At 41.4% G+C, this 13,576-nt stretch overlaps 1 protein-coding gene across 1 annotated transcript; it reads left to right on the top strand.

The window, feature by feature from the left end:
• The first annotated feature begins 73 nt into the window (after nt 1–73).
• On the top strand, nt 74–12,308 carry LOC103720487 (ankyrin repeat domain-containing protein 13C-like). Its single transcript, XM_008810203.4, has 2 exons — nt 74–1,725; nt 11,597–12,308. The coding sequence occupies exons 1-2, from the start codon at nt 388–390 to the stop codon at nt 11,957–11,959; spliced, it is 1,701 nt and encodes a 566-aa protein (XP_008808425.1). The 5' UTR covers nt 74–387; the 3' UTR covers nt 11,960–12,308.
• The last annotated feature ends 1,268 nt before the right edge of the window (nt 12,309–13,576 follow it).

Here is a 13,576-nt window from a genome sequence, read left to right on the forward strand (position 1 = left end):
AAACGGTTTCTAAATATAGGAAGAAGCAAGGCGAGAGCTCGGACACTGTCATTGCCCGCCCATTCCCTCCCCTCTCGTCGCGTCCGTTTCCTGACACCATCGTCCCATCTCCTCCCCCTTTAATTAGACTCGGCAAAACAAAAGGAAAGAAATGAAGAGGACAAAAAAGAAACCCCCACCCCCGCCTCCGGATCCCAACCCCAATAAAGCTACCGCTAGAGACCGGTGAGGGACAAAGAAGGAAAGAACGAAGCTAAAGAACGAAGGAAAAATAAATAAATAAAAAGAAACCCAACCATTTCATCTTCTCCTTGGCCTCTTCTTCCCCTCCTCTGCTCTTCTTGGTTTCAGTTATATAGAGAGGGAGAGAGAAATTGGGAGTGGAGAATGGAGGAGGAGAGGGTGAGAATAGAAGACTACGCCCATAGCCCCGCTCACTATGCGGTGGCGCTCGGCGACATGACACGCCTGACCCGCCTCCTCTCCGCCCTCCCCCGACTCGCCCACCCGTCGCAGGTACTGACCGAGTCGGAGTCGGTGATTCAGGAACGCATCGCCGACAAGATCGCCGCTGTCGTCGACCGCCGCGACGTACCCCGCCGGGACACCCCCCTGCACCTCGCCGTCCGCCTCGACCGCCCCGCCGCCGTCTCCGCGCTCGCCGGCGCGGGCGCCGACCCCTCCCTCCAGAACGCCTCCGGGTGGACCCCCCTCCAGGAGGCCCTCTGCCTCCGCCGTCGCCGCCTCGCCCTCCTCCTCCTCCGCCACCACCGCCTCTCCGCCTGGTCCAAGTTCCGTCGCCGCCTCCCCCCACTCCTCGCGGCCCTCCGCCGCATCCCGGACTTCTACCTCGAGCTCGCCTTCCACTTCGAGAGCTCCCTCCTCCCCTTCCTCTCCCGCGCCGCCCCCTCCGACACCTACCGCATCTGGAAGCGCGGCGTCGACCTCCGTGCCGACACCTCCCTCGCCGGCTTCGACGGCCTCCGCGTCCGACGTGCCGACCAGTCCTTCCTCTTCCTCGGCTCCGGCGGCGGCGGAGGCGCCGCCTCTTCCCGCCTCCCGCCGGGGTCCCTCCTTGTCCTCGACCGCGCCCGGAAGGAGATCCACGACGCGTTCGAGGGCGCCGACTCGCCGACGTCGGGGCCGGACGAGTCGGACATCGTCGCTGACGCGAGCGCCTACCGGCCAGGGCTTGACATCACGGCGGCAGAGCTGGTGGGGCGGACTAACTGGCGGCGGAGAGAGAAGATAGAGATGGTGGGGGAGTGGAAGGCCCGAGTATACGAGATCCACAACGTAGTGTTCAGCTTCAAGACGATGAGGGCCGTCGAGGAGGCCGAGGAAGAGTTCCTCCCCCTCGAGCTTCGCGAGGATGACGAGGAGGGGTTTCTCGTCGCCGAGATTCCTGATCTACCCCCGCGCCATAGTTGCTATGAGCGGGGGCGTTTCGGGAATAGGGCCCCGGAAGGAATGGAGTTGGGCAGAAGGAGAAGTGTGGATGTGCCGCATGGGGGTGGGGTGGCGATGGCAGCGAGGGTGGGGAAGAGCAAAGAGAAGGAGATGGTGAAGAGCTTGAGGCCGACGGTTTGGCTCACGGAGGATTTCCCGTTGACGATCGAGGAGCTGCTGCCGCTGCTTGACATACTTGCCAACAAGGTGAAGGCCGTGAGGAGGCTCCGGGACCTGCTCACAACCAAGTTCCCGCCGGGAACTTTTCCGGTCAAGGTAAAAAAAAAAAAGAAAAAGAAATTTCATTGAAAACTCTCTTTATTATTTTCCTTTTTTGCCCCAGAATTAGTGTTGTGTTCTTTTCTAGTTCATTCCATTTTACTTGTCTAATCAGTCTGATGGAGAACTGAGTTGTGAAAAATACGAATGGATACGAGGTTTACTTACCATGATCTTGTGCTATCTTTTGTTGTCTGGCTGTCTGGTCTGGTCTGGAGGCAAATGGGTCCGGGCAGATGGTTGGTGGTATGGGTTGTGGAAGTAGCAAGAAGGTTCCCGTTTAACATTGTTAAACTTTGGCTGGTTATAATTTTTTTTACAGGGGTAGATGCTATGCTAGGAGACAAGTTTGGAAATAATTTGCAAAGAAAAGAATTGAGTGGTACATGTTTTTGGCTGGAAGATTTAAGTGGTACCAAGTCCTACATCAAGGAGTAAGACTTGATATATTATTTTTTACTGAAAAATAGGTCCCCTGTAGAAGTGCATAATCTTGGAGAAATGGGAGACAAAAATGCATGCATGTGTATGTGTGTGTGTGTGTGAGAGAGAGAGGTGTCAAACCTTACCATGTGATTATAGAGTTAATTTGACCGGAGATAGTGGAGGTCTGTGTTAGCCATGCAGATAAGGAAGGGCAGGATGCTACATTCTTTCTTGGACCTCTAGATGTCTTTCCTTGACAGAGGGAAATGCGAGAATCATACATTGTTCTGATTTTGTGTGGCTAGATTTATGGTTACAATATATACTTTGAGGCCAAACACATGATTTGCTTTTTTATTTATTTCTTTCTTTTTCACTGTGTGATGGTTGTTCATCAAGCACTTTTAAGACTAACATTCATTATTCTAATTTTGTCTTTTTGGGTTTTCACTCATTCTTGCATGTTCTCTTTTAAAGCATGGGATTTTTTGGAGGTTTGCTATTTGTTTACATGAGCTTAAACTGCAGCAGATAAGATTGGTCTTACAATCTGTCGAGCAGCCTTCTCACTTCAATGGCAAGCCTTTCTATTGCTTAAAGTTACCTTGCTAGGATCTACCAGCAACTTGCAAATGGTTGATGTCAAATTCATGGTACTCGCAAAAATATGCTTAATCATTTCGTAAGCGTTCACAACCGAATGTTATGCACCATAACTGACCCAATTTTATGGTAAAAGGCTTTGGTGATGATAATATGAGTGAACAACATAAATTTCCAATTGAATGAAAAGGTGAAGAGAATAAAATCTAAACAATATATGCTGTTGTACTTTCTTATACAATATATGGCAAACTATGTAGTCCACTTGACATTTCTAGAACCATCTCTTTAAAGTTTTATATTAGAAACAATAATGTCCTTTTATTTAATATGCAGTATTAGAGTGCCACATATTAAAATGCTATTGAGATTAGAAGAAAAGCACGAATCATAGTGGATGTGGATCAAATGAGCTGCAATCAAGTATTCTATCAATGTCATGGTTAATATGCAAGAAGAGGATGACTCCGTGTCATGGATGTGAGAGACGCAAAAAAAATAAGCAATGACTTGTTATATTTTATAGAAAAAAAGATGGTAAGCCCATTAGAATTCATTAAGATCATGAACTAAGCAGTGAGAAGTTATGGGGTTAATAGAGCTTATCTTACTGGTTTAATTGATAGCATCTAACTGTAGTTGCAAGGAATTGGTTCAACGTAGTGGAACTACTAGGGCTGTAGTTGAACCAAGCTTGATCGAGCATGGATCTAGTCCAGCTTGGTTTGAAACTAATATCAAGCTAAAACTCTAGGATCAAGCTTGGTTTATTTATCTTTCGAGCTAAATTTGGTTTTAATTTCTTTCCAAGCCGAGCACGAATTATAAATTGATTTAAGTCTGGTTGAAGCCCTATTGACATTAATTGATTCCAAGAAAATAAATACTTGATTCCAATAGTACGTTATCTAATAGTACATTCTCCATATAATATACAAATTATACAATATGGATATATTGGTGCCTTATCAAGCCAACCTGATTGAGTTGGGTCAACTTTTGACTTGGCATGAAATTAATTTTGAGCTTATTTTGCAGGTTTAAGCTTGATTTGTTTAGCTTCAAATCGAGCTTGATGTGAACAGCCCTAGTTACCACCCTAGCTTGCTAAGGGTATGAGTATTTGGGCTGCGCTATACAAGTTCAAATATCATAATTGGGATGATATTGTGAGACTGCTTTTTGTTTTGGGTACGACACTGATCCATGTTTGGTATAATCTTTGATGAGCTTCCATTGGAAGCGCGTCCCTGATTCGTGAATGTTTTTAAGCAAATGTGAATACTAATTAAAATAGAGTATGATGTATTTATGTAAAGTTGGCATGTACAAACTATTAACATGTATCTGCACGTAGTAGCTAACCTATGATATTGTAAATTTAAAAGCTTTCTACCCTCCTAACTCCACATTTATTAATTAGGTTTCTCTTTCTTTAGGCCTGTTTATTCTTTTACTCTCACTCCTCTCAAACATCGTGCGATGCATTTTTGGTTTTACCCCTATTTCCACCCATCCCCACCTCTCACACACTGAAGGAATTCCATGATTTTGTATACATGTTTCACCAACTGGCAAGCAAACATATTAACCTTTGCTTTATCTTGCTAATATCCTTGATCTGCCCCTTCAAATCCCTAGGATTTTCACACACTATCATGCATATTGCTAGAATCTAGTTATAAATTGTATGAATTGTTAACCACCATATTATACCATAAATGATTAATTCATGAGTCGAAGACCCTTAGAATATGCAATCTTGGTGATGGAACTTTATATTGGCTGTTGACAAATTAGATCGACTTGATTATGACCTCATTTAGGGGTGGCAATCAGGTCCAATCGAACAAGATATGGGTCGAACAAGATATGGGTCGAACAAGATATGGGTCGGGTCGGACCCATGGTATATCAAAAATTTAGCAACTTGAATCCGACTTGTTTATTAAACGGATCAAAAATCCACATTCAAATATGACCATTTTATTAAACAACTAATCTAGCTCAATCTATAACAGGTTGAAATAAGTTAAATGGGTTAAATGGTCAAGCATTGCCACCCTTAATCTCATTATATTAAGTTATATAAGTAGGCATCTAATATAGTCTATTTGATGAGACAAACAATTCATAATCATAAAATAAACTGAAAGGCTCAAAATAATGTTAGCATGTTATTGGGATGGATTCCTTATTTATTCCTTTCAGATTATCAACAAGTAGAATCTGTTCATAAATGATTGTCATTTATTAATTAGATCCAATCTTAGTCAAAAATCTAAGAATGAGGAACTTCTGATGCATCAAATTAGTTAATGCTAGGATTGTATAAGCGCAACATTGGAGTTGGAATCAGATACATGGCATCCAAGAGTTTGGTGAAACCTAGATAAGTAACTATGCTTTGAGAATCCTTTCATAAAATTTGTATTTTATCAATACGAATCAAAGGTTGAAGTATTGGTACCATTACTCAGACTAGTATTTTACCAGTTGGTACGTATCACTACAATGTGATATCAAACTGACACATGGTATATCTCTTGGTGTCAGCAAGCAAAATAGAGATGAAATACTGTGTTGGTTGGTATAGTGGTATGAGAGGCATAACGGTATTGGTACCTTATGGATACAATCCCTTAGGCATTCATACACACCAATAATTAATTATTGTTAGATAGAATTAAATATATAAAAAATACCCTTTTCCATGGTACTATAACTTAGTCCTTTAGCATGTGTTAAGTGCTTGCTTATTTTTGTACTTTACAATTCTACAGTTTTATAGTTATATGAATTTTCAAATTATAAGTTTCCAAGAATTTGACATGTTGACATATTGCTGGAAGGATACATATTGATACACCTTTTGTTGGATAAAAATACTAGCAAGGCTTTAGGTTCCAATAATACTGACTCATCTCTCCAGTATTTTAATATTCACAGAGAAAATGGTATGCATGATGGGTGTGAGACACCTATTCCTTTATGAGGTAGGATATTTTGGCCATCCCACTCAAAATCGGTTGGGATAGGTAGGTCCAGTAGGTACCACATGGGTCATGATAGGCTCCCTTCTTTTTTGAAGAAAAGAGAGCAATCAAGGATACAGTTATACGAGCCTATAGAACAAATCTTGCTCAAGTAAGGTCGTAAGCGCTGGGAGCAAGTGAACCTGACCAAATCAACTATCCTTTTCAGCCCAAAGATCAAGCTTCAACTTAGGGCAAGCATCAAGGATGCTCTGAGAGTAGGAGAGCAGGATGGGGTCTGGAGGTATCTAGGTGTGCCCATTACAGGGAGATGGCTATAGAGGGTGGATTGCAACACCATTGAGTAGAGCATTCAGCAACGGCTTGACGGGTGGCAGTCGAGAGCGTTTTCCATGATGGGTAGAGTCATTTTAATGAGATTCGTCCTTAGATCCGTTCCAGTATACCTGCTAACCAACACCATTCTGCTTAAAGCCCTGCTGACGAGACTGGAGCAAATGCTCAGAAACTTCCTTTGGGACATGCAGGATGGTAAGGATAGAGTGCTTGGGAATCTAGTCGTTGATGAGGAGAGAGTCTCTAGTTGCTAGGCATATTGCTAGGTAATTGCTTCAGCTGGGGGATCTCTGGAACTTCATGATGAGGGCCAAGTATGGCCTGCAGACCATGGCAACGGATCTCCAAGCCGACCGACTTGTTTCTTTATTTGGAAAGAGATGTGCACTTGCGCTCCGATGGTGCTGTCTAGTATTAGATGGTCGGTTGGGGATGGGCAAGTGATAAAATGTACTAGATGATACTTGAGTGTCTAAGCTGCCATTGAGGATCTCGCCTACTACAGTCAATCTAGAGAGTGTTGATGGCTCTAAAGTTTGTGACTTATTTCTGCTGAGGGAGAGATGGAATGATGCGACTGTTCAATGCATCTTTGGGAAACAGCTGGCTAAGAGGATTCTTGTAGGAGGGTCTGGAAAATGACATGCAGGTCGAAGATGAGAGCCAATGATCTTTGTGACTTGTACAGTTCTGAAACTATAATGCTGAATGATGGAGGCTAGATTTGGAAACTTTATATTCACCTCCATCTTGCTCTGTTTTTTTGGAAGGTAGCGTAGGGCTGTCTCTCAACTAGGGCCGTGTTGTGCAGAAGGGGATTGAGGCTCCCTCCTGCTTGCGATGGATGTCCGGATGAGGAGTTTGTGGTGCACGTTTTATATTGGTGCCCGAGAGTGGCTCAGGTGTGGAGGCTTGCCAAGATTACTTTGAGTTTCATGCAGTCGGCAACCCTTATTGAAGCTTTCCTTGTCTACCTAAAGGAAATCATGAGGAGACCTGCTATGGTCCCACGAGGTGTTAGGTCCGCATATGTTACTCACCACATCTGGCTTGATGGAAATGTTCGAGTTTTTGAGAACAAAAGGCAACATCTGAGATTTGTTGTGTACATGGCCTTCATGCAATCGAGATTATATAGTCTCCCTTTGTTGGAGAACTTGTGATTACAAGGATCCCGCTCAGCTCTTGCAACGACCCAGATGATCTTCATCTCCTAGGAGCTTCTCAAGGTAAACTTCAATGGTAGTGTAACTAATGGAGGAATTTAGGATCAAGCAAGATTTGTAGTCAAGAGCCCTAACTCCAAACTTTTTGTGGCAAGTGGCAGTCATATCTACGACATCTCTATCCCTATAGCGAAGTTGAAGGTTGCCTGAAAGGGTATCACCTGCATGAGGCTTCAACTAGGGGTGGACTGCATTCACCTTGAAGGGGACTCTGCTGGGGTGATTGGATGGATTCAGGGCCCATCTAGGGCGGGCGGTGGGCATCCGTTGTTGTAGTACATCTGCAGGTTGACGAGGGATTGCATTGCTTTCCTAGTCACTCATGTGTACCAGGCTGCAAACAGGGCAGCTGATTGGTCGTCTCCTATATTGCTCAGCACTCTGGGGACTTTTTGTAGGACAGCTATGAGTCTATTCCTCCTCTTTTATTTTATTTTTATTTTCTAATTTTCTTGGATGTACTCATACTAAAATGGTATGATCTATCCGGCCTATCAAAAAAATAATAATAAAAGGGAGCAATGTTAGAGGGTATACTCTCTTCTTCTGGTTCTTTCATGATGCGCCTTAGGCTAAAATAGTGTAAAATGAAGAAGTTACTGGTACTAGTACCATATATCTTATCATTGAATTTTAAAAAAAATATGTTTAAGGATATTAGGACATATGAACAAAAAAGATATCCTAGTGCATGAGGCTCCTACCATTTTGGGGATGTGTGCAACCTTACCCGCACATATGGAGAGGTTGTTTTTATATTGTGAACCCATGACTCCTAGGTGACAATGGAGGAACATTATTGTTGCACTGATGTCCACCCCCTCTATATTAGAATATGTCCATATTTCTTAAAAGTTCATTTAAATAAAAAAGTTAAAAATAAAAAAATAGTTATCTTGATAGAGGTGGTAAACCATCCTAAGAATTGGGACATTAGCATCTCGACACCATATCAACTCGACACCAAACTAATATGGTGGTTGATAACGAAATTTAAACACTTTATATGAGTCTAGGTGTTGATTGATAATTGAATCACTCTAATGATGACTATGGAATTATAAGGAAAATATTTATCCTACATGCTTCCTTCCCACTTGGGATGTAGGCTTGTAGATTGGCCAAATTTCATTGGAACCACCTAAAACCCATTTGCTCTTGTGTATTGCACCAATCCCCACCCAACAACATAGGACTAGGTAAATAAGTGAGTAGTGGAGTGGATGCGCAAGTTTAACCAAGAAAGTCCTTAGATCCATAGGGATTGTTTTTTTAGCATAAATGTAATGAGATTTTTGTTTCCGGTACGCAAGGATTAGAAAATCAATGTTTGGACCCATACCAGTTTCCTGACATTAAAGTATGTTTCATTGTATAATGGTGGTATGGGTTGCCATAGGCAACACTTGTTGATTCAAAGTTGGAAAAAAGAAAAAACCAAGGATCGTTGCGACAATACCGGAGCCCGTACAGATTGCCCAACGGCACGGTTCAGTACAAACCCCCGTGCCATTCTGTGTCGAGCCCATATTGACACAACAGAGAGGGTAGAGGAGAGGGAGAATGGGAGAGAGGAAAAGAGAGAGAGGAGGGAGGGAGAAGGCCAGTGGAGCACGGCTCGATGTAGCAGAGACGGCGGGGGAGAGGGAGAATGGGAGAGGAAAAGAGAGAGAGAGGGGGGAGGGAGGGAGAGGGCCTTCGCACCTCCGTGCCCCTCCACAGCTCGCCGCGGCCTCTACTGGCCATTTGCCACCCTCCTCTCTTCCTTCCTCTCCCTCTCCCTCCCCCCTCCTCTTTATCTTTTTTTCTTCTCTTACCTTCTCCCTCTCCTCCTCCTTCGCCGGTTTCTCGATTTGAAGGTTGGAACCATCCCGGTCCACCACCGGTACAGCTCATTATACCCCAAATCGGATGGTTCATGATGGTTCTGCTAACATTGGAAAAAACAATAATCGGTGAACCAAGTCATACGAGGTCAATACAAGGTTGTTTCACTCGTGAAACCATCTTAGGAGGTTCTATTTACTTGTCTATGGCCAGTACAATATGTACAAATAGGATGGTGCTAGTACATGTGGTATTTTAAGCTCTTGACAATACAATTTAAAAATCTCTCTAGTGCAATGAAGAAATTTTTTGCTTTTGCTCGAAACAACTTTATTGCATTAGAAACCCACTCTAGTGACATATTTTGAACAATCACGAGTCCATTTTGCCCAACATTTGGTTAATGAATTATTGATATCTCTATGCTTCTCAAGTATTAGGATTGCGTGATCATACTTAGTACCCCATGCTATGCTGTTGCTTTTCTATCTTAGAATAGATTATTGCCAAACATGTGTAGTCTTGAGAAGACCGCTACTAGAGTATGTGCAGTCATAGGAATGAAGGTGAGCATTAAGACGTGGAGTATGTGATCTATAAGGGAAAGGAAAGAGAGTGATTGCTGGTTTTGATGATTATTTTAATGTGGAAGCTCCAAATAAGTGAACTGCAAACATTTTGATAGATCTTGAATAATATGAGAGAGTGCATGAGTGGTCTCTAAAGAACAGGGATTATTAAGGTAAGGTTTTTCCCTAATAGGTAAAGGTGTCATTTGGGAGAGTGCTTGTATATTCTCTACAGGTCATGCATCAGGTAGCTTATAAAGTCTAACCAGTCATGTAAAAATGAAGTTAGTGTGTTTACATGGTTAAGCCTTATATGAGATATTCTGCTCAAGCAATACTATAGGAATAGCTCCAGGTTTAATTGTTTGTATGATGTGGTCCCTTGAATAGCTGAGAATACCGTAACATTTTCATTTTTATTTAAATATATCATACTTATCTAAGAAAGTGACATTTGTTACAAGCAACTTATCCACAAAGCAGCAACATCATTTACAGAAAGAAGTTATTATATGCACAGAACTTGCATTATTGGCACCTGGGCTTGTTCAATGTGTCTAGAACAAACAATGAGTCAGTGTACTAAAACTCTTGTTACAGAATTTTCTGTTATTCTTGAGAAATTTATTTATTTTTCTAGAAGATGTCTAAATGTCTAATCATGTGCTGATAATTCATAATGTTTGGTTCGTAAACATTGGTAGTTTCTGTTGATAGAGCTAGGGAATGCTCGTGCGGAAGGAAGCATGTTTCAGGTTTCATCTGAATCCGAATGTTTCATAGGTCCATATTGGATTTTAGTCCTATGAAAGCAATGGGATAGTGGAATGATTAATTACCTGCATTGGCCTGTTTCTGACAAACCCACTGGATCTTTTCATATAAATTATCCATTCAGGTAACATATATGCACTCTTTAACATATTTATATATTTACTCCATCCAAACAGTTTTGTGCCAACTGCCAACTTACATTACAAGAGAGATAGCTGTGGACAACTCTTAGAATTCATAATTGAACTTGACACAATATCTTGTAATCCCTTTTTTGGACATCTACTTTATTTATTTATTTTTTTTTTGGTTTATGATCTTAATAATAAGCTTTATTTTCAACCCATTCTTTCTGTATTATGTCCAAGTCTCTCAGGCTGAGCCTAGACCAAACAAGATCGGGATGTGAAATCCTATTTCATGGAGATTAATCTAACAAGAAGGGCATGACGGTCTCATTCCACACCCCGCAAAAAAAAAAAGAGTTTTGGAAGGTGAATATCGGTTTGTTAGAAACAAATTCCAAGTCACAAGCTAGAAACTGTGACTTCTTACAATCTGAAAGGGAGAGTAGTTCTGATTCTATTTGAAAACCCACTTCTGGAGGAGACTGGTATTTTCTTGTTCAATGTTAGTATTCCTTGCTAGTTAACTGCATTGTCTAGTTTATAGAAAAATAGATGTCATGACGCACCAAGTCTGAAGATGGTGGAATGTTGGGCTTTTGAAAATCTATAATATAAAAATCATGAATTAACAATGAGAAATAAGAATGTGATTTCCATAAAGCAAGGTTAATAGTACACGATATTATATGTATTACCAGATTTTATATTGCTAAACTATATCCGTAGATATCAATTGTAATATCTGATATATTTATTTTTTCTGGGTTAACATCTATGTTTGCTTATTCATAGCATTTTGTTGTATAGATGATTACACATATCAAAATCTCATCCCTGCATCTTTACAACTGAAAATGAGTAATATTCATTGCCTGCTTTTTTTGCTTCCTGAAAATGTGGAGTTGCTGAGAATATAAAAACATTTCAGAGTCCTGAGATACCCTGCAGTTTAATGCATTCTCTTGTCATATCTGCGGCTGCAGGTCGCCATCCCTATTGTTCCTACTGTACGAGTCGTGGTTACTTTTACCAAGTTCATTGATCTTCAGCCACTCGAGCAGTTCTTCACCCCACTCTCAAGCCCAAGGCTCTTCCCTGTCCCTGAAGAAGAAGAGCATCACAAAGCAGAGAAACACAAGAGTTCTTGGCTGAAGTGGAGCAACACTACAGCCAAAACCTCTGTCACCCGACCAAAATCTGTTAGTGCATCTCAAGTGGTGGACCATGTTGACCCTTTTACCATCCCAAGTGATTACACTTGGGTTGACATAAATTCCAAGAATCGGCGGCTGAAGAAAACCAAGTCTAGAAAGGGGAACCAGAAAGAGACGAGGCAAGTGGCTTAATATGCTATGCCGCAGAACCGAGAGCTGGCAGTGCAATGCATGAGAGATGTAATTAGCTCACCTTTGTCAAATCTCTCTTACTAATGCTAACTGAAAAATGCTTTGAAAGTCATAACAGTTGGACATTGGATAATGGATTAGTATGTTTATAGTATCTAATGCATAGATTTTATACCTAGCACGGCTTGGGAAATCTTATAAATTGTCTCAAGGTTGCGTTTGTCTGAGGCTTGATATGTAAAACGAAAACCTGATTGGGATAACAGTTTTACTATAATGTAAAATCTGGAGGGTATCATCCAGCTGTTGTTGAGGTAATGAAGTACACTCAGTTTGATGTGCCTTGGAATCGTGCATTGTTCATTAATCTACTTACCTCCAACAGTGCAAATTTGTTCTTGTTATATTGGTTTTTGTTTCAAATATATTCCATCCAGTGATCCAAGTTTATTCTGGTGCTATTGTTTTTTGTTTCAAATATATCACCTACTAGTTTTAAAGGAAACTAGGGGGACTTCCATATATTATTGGTTTTCCTCCCATGTCTTTTCAGGGCCAAGGCACGTGAAATTTCGTTCACAGCTACTTTCTTGCTACCTTGCTATACCTCTTTGTTCTCAGAAATCAAACAAACATTTTTATTTGGCCAAGCTTTTGTATTCAAACTCTTAGCTGCTCTTTTGAACTGGACTCCAGGGCTTGCGTATTTAGTTGGGGCCTCATCTGACCTTGAGAATGGTACAAAAGTCCATGACATAGCTTCTTACTCACTTGGGGATTTGGTAATTGTATTCAAAGAGATTTGTTGTTGAATTATTTACACTCAAGAGAGATTTGCTGTTGAAACTGGTGAGTGGGGTTCAGTAGAGTTGGGTCAATAGTTGGTACACCAAGACCTGATCAGCCTTAGTCAGACCAACCCTCAGAATTGGGTCAGAGTCACACCCAGTGGCAGAGCTTCGAAGTAAACATCTCATGGACTACTAACAACGTTTAGAGTAAAGCATCTCATATGCTTATATGCCAAACATGAATAATGCTGTCATCTAAATAACTGCGAGATTTGTGCATTAATTCAACATAAATAACATTCAGCGATCACCACTACTGTAGTTCGGTGGATTAGCAAGTTAACCTGAGTAGGCTTTTTTTTTTTTTTTTGTGTGTGTGAGGGGCGGCTAAACCCGATGAATTAATTAATGCAAGAGTAAATACATCTGTAGCAATCCGAAAACAAGATATTCAAAAATTCGGCGGAAAAATTTGTTAAAGAATTTTCCATAATGTAGTTCCAAATGGTTAACAACATAGTTCACCATCCAATCAACAGCTCTATTAGTTTTTCTGTAAATATGTGATACTTCGATGAAAAGCAAAATGCACACCATCCACCAATAATAACCGAGTAGTTTGAAAAGATCATCAATATGGCTTTGAAATTGACCTCGTGACTCTGGTGCAAAGTTTTGAAACCAAAGCAAACACAACCACCTCGAATTCCACACGCTAAAACTTATTTCCCACAGTAGATACCAAGCTATGCAAACGTCATTTACTCAGAGCAATCCGTGTAGACGAGGTAATCAAGCTAGTCAAGAATGGATACGAATGTAAGCA

Source organism: Phoenix dactylifera, chromosome 11 (genome assembly GCF_009389715.1).
Source record: "Phoenix dactylifera cultivar Barhee BC4 chromosome 11, palm_55x_up_171113_PBpolish2nd_filt_p, whole genome shotgun sequence".
In the NCBI taxonomy this organism is placed as follows: Eukaryota; Viridiplantae; Streptophyta; class Magnoliopsida; order Arecales; family Arecaceae; genus Phoenix; species Phoenix dactylifera.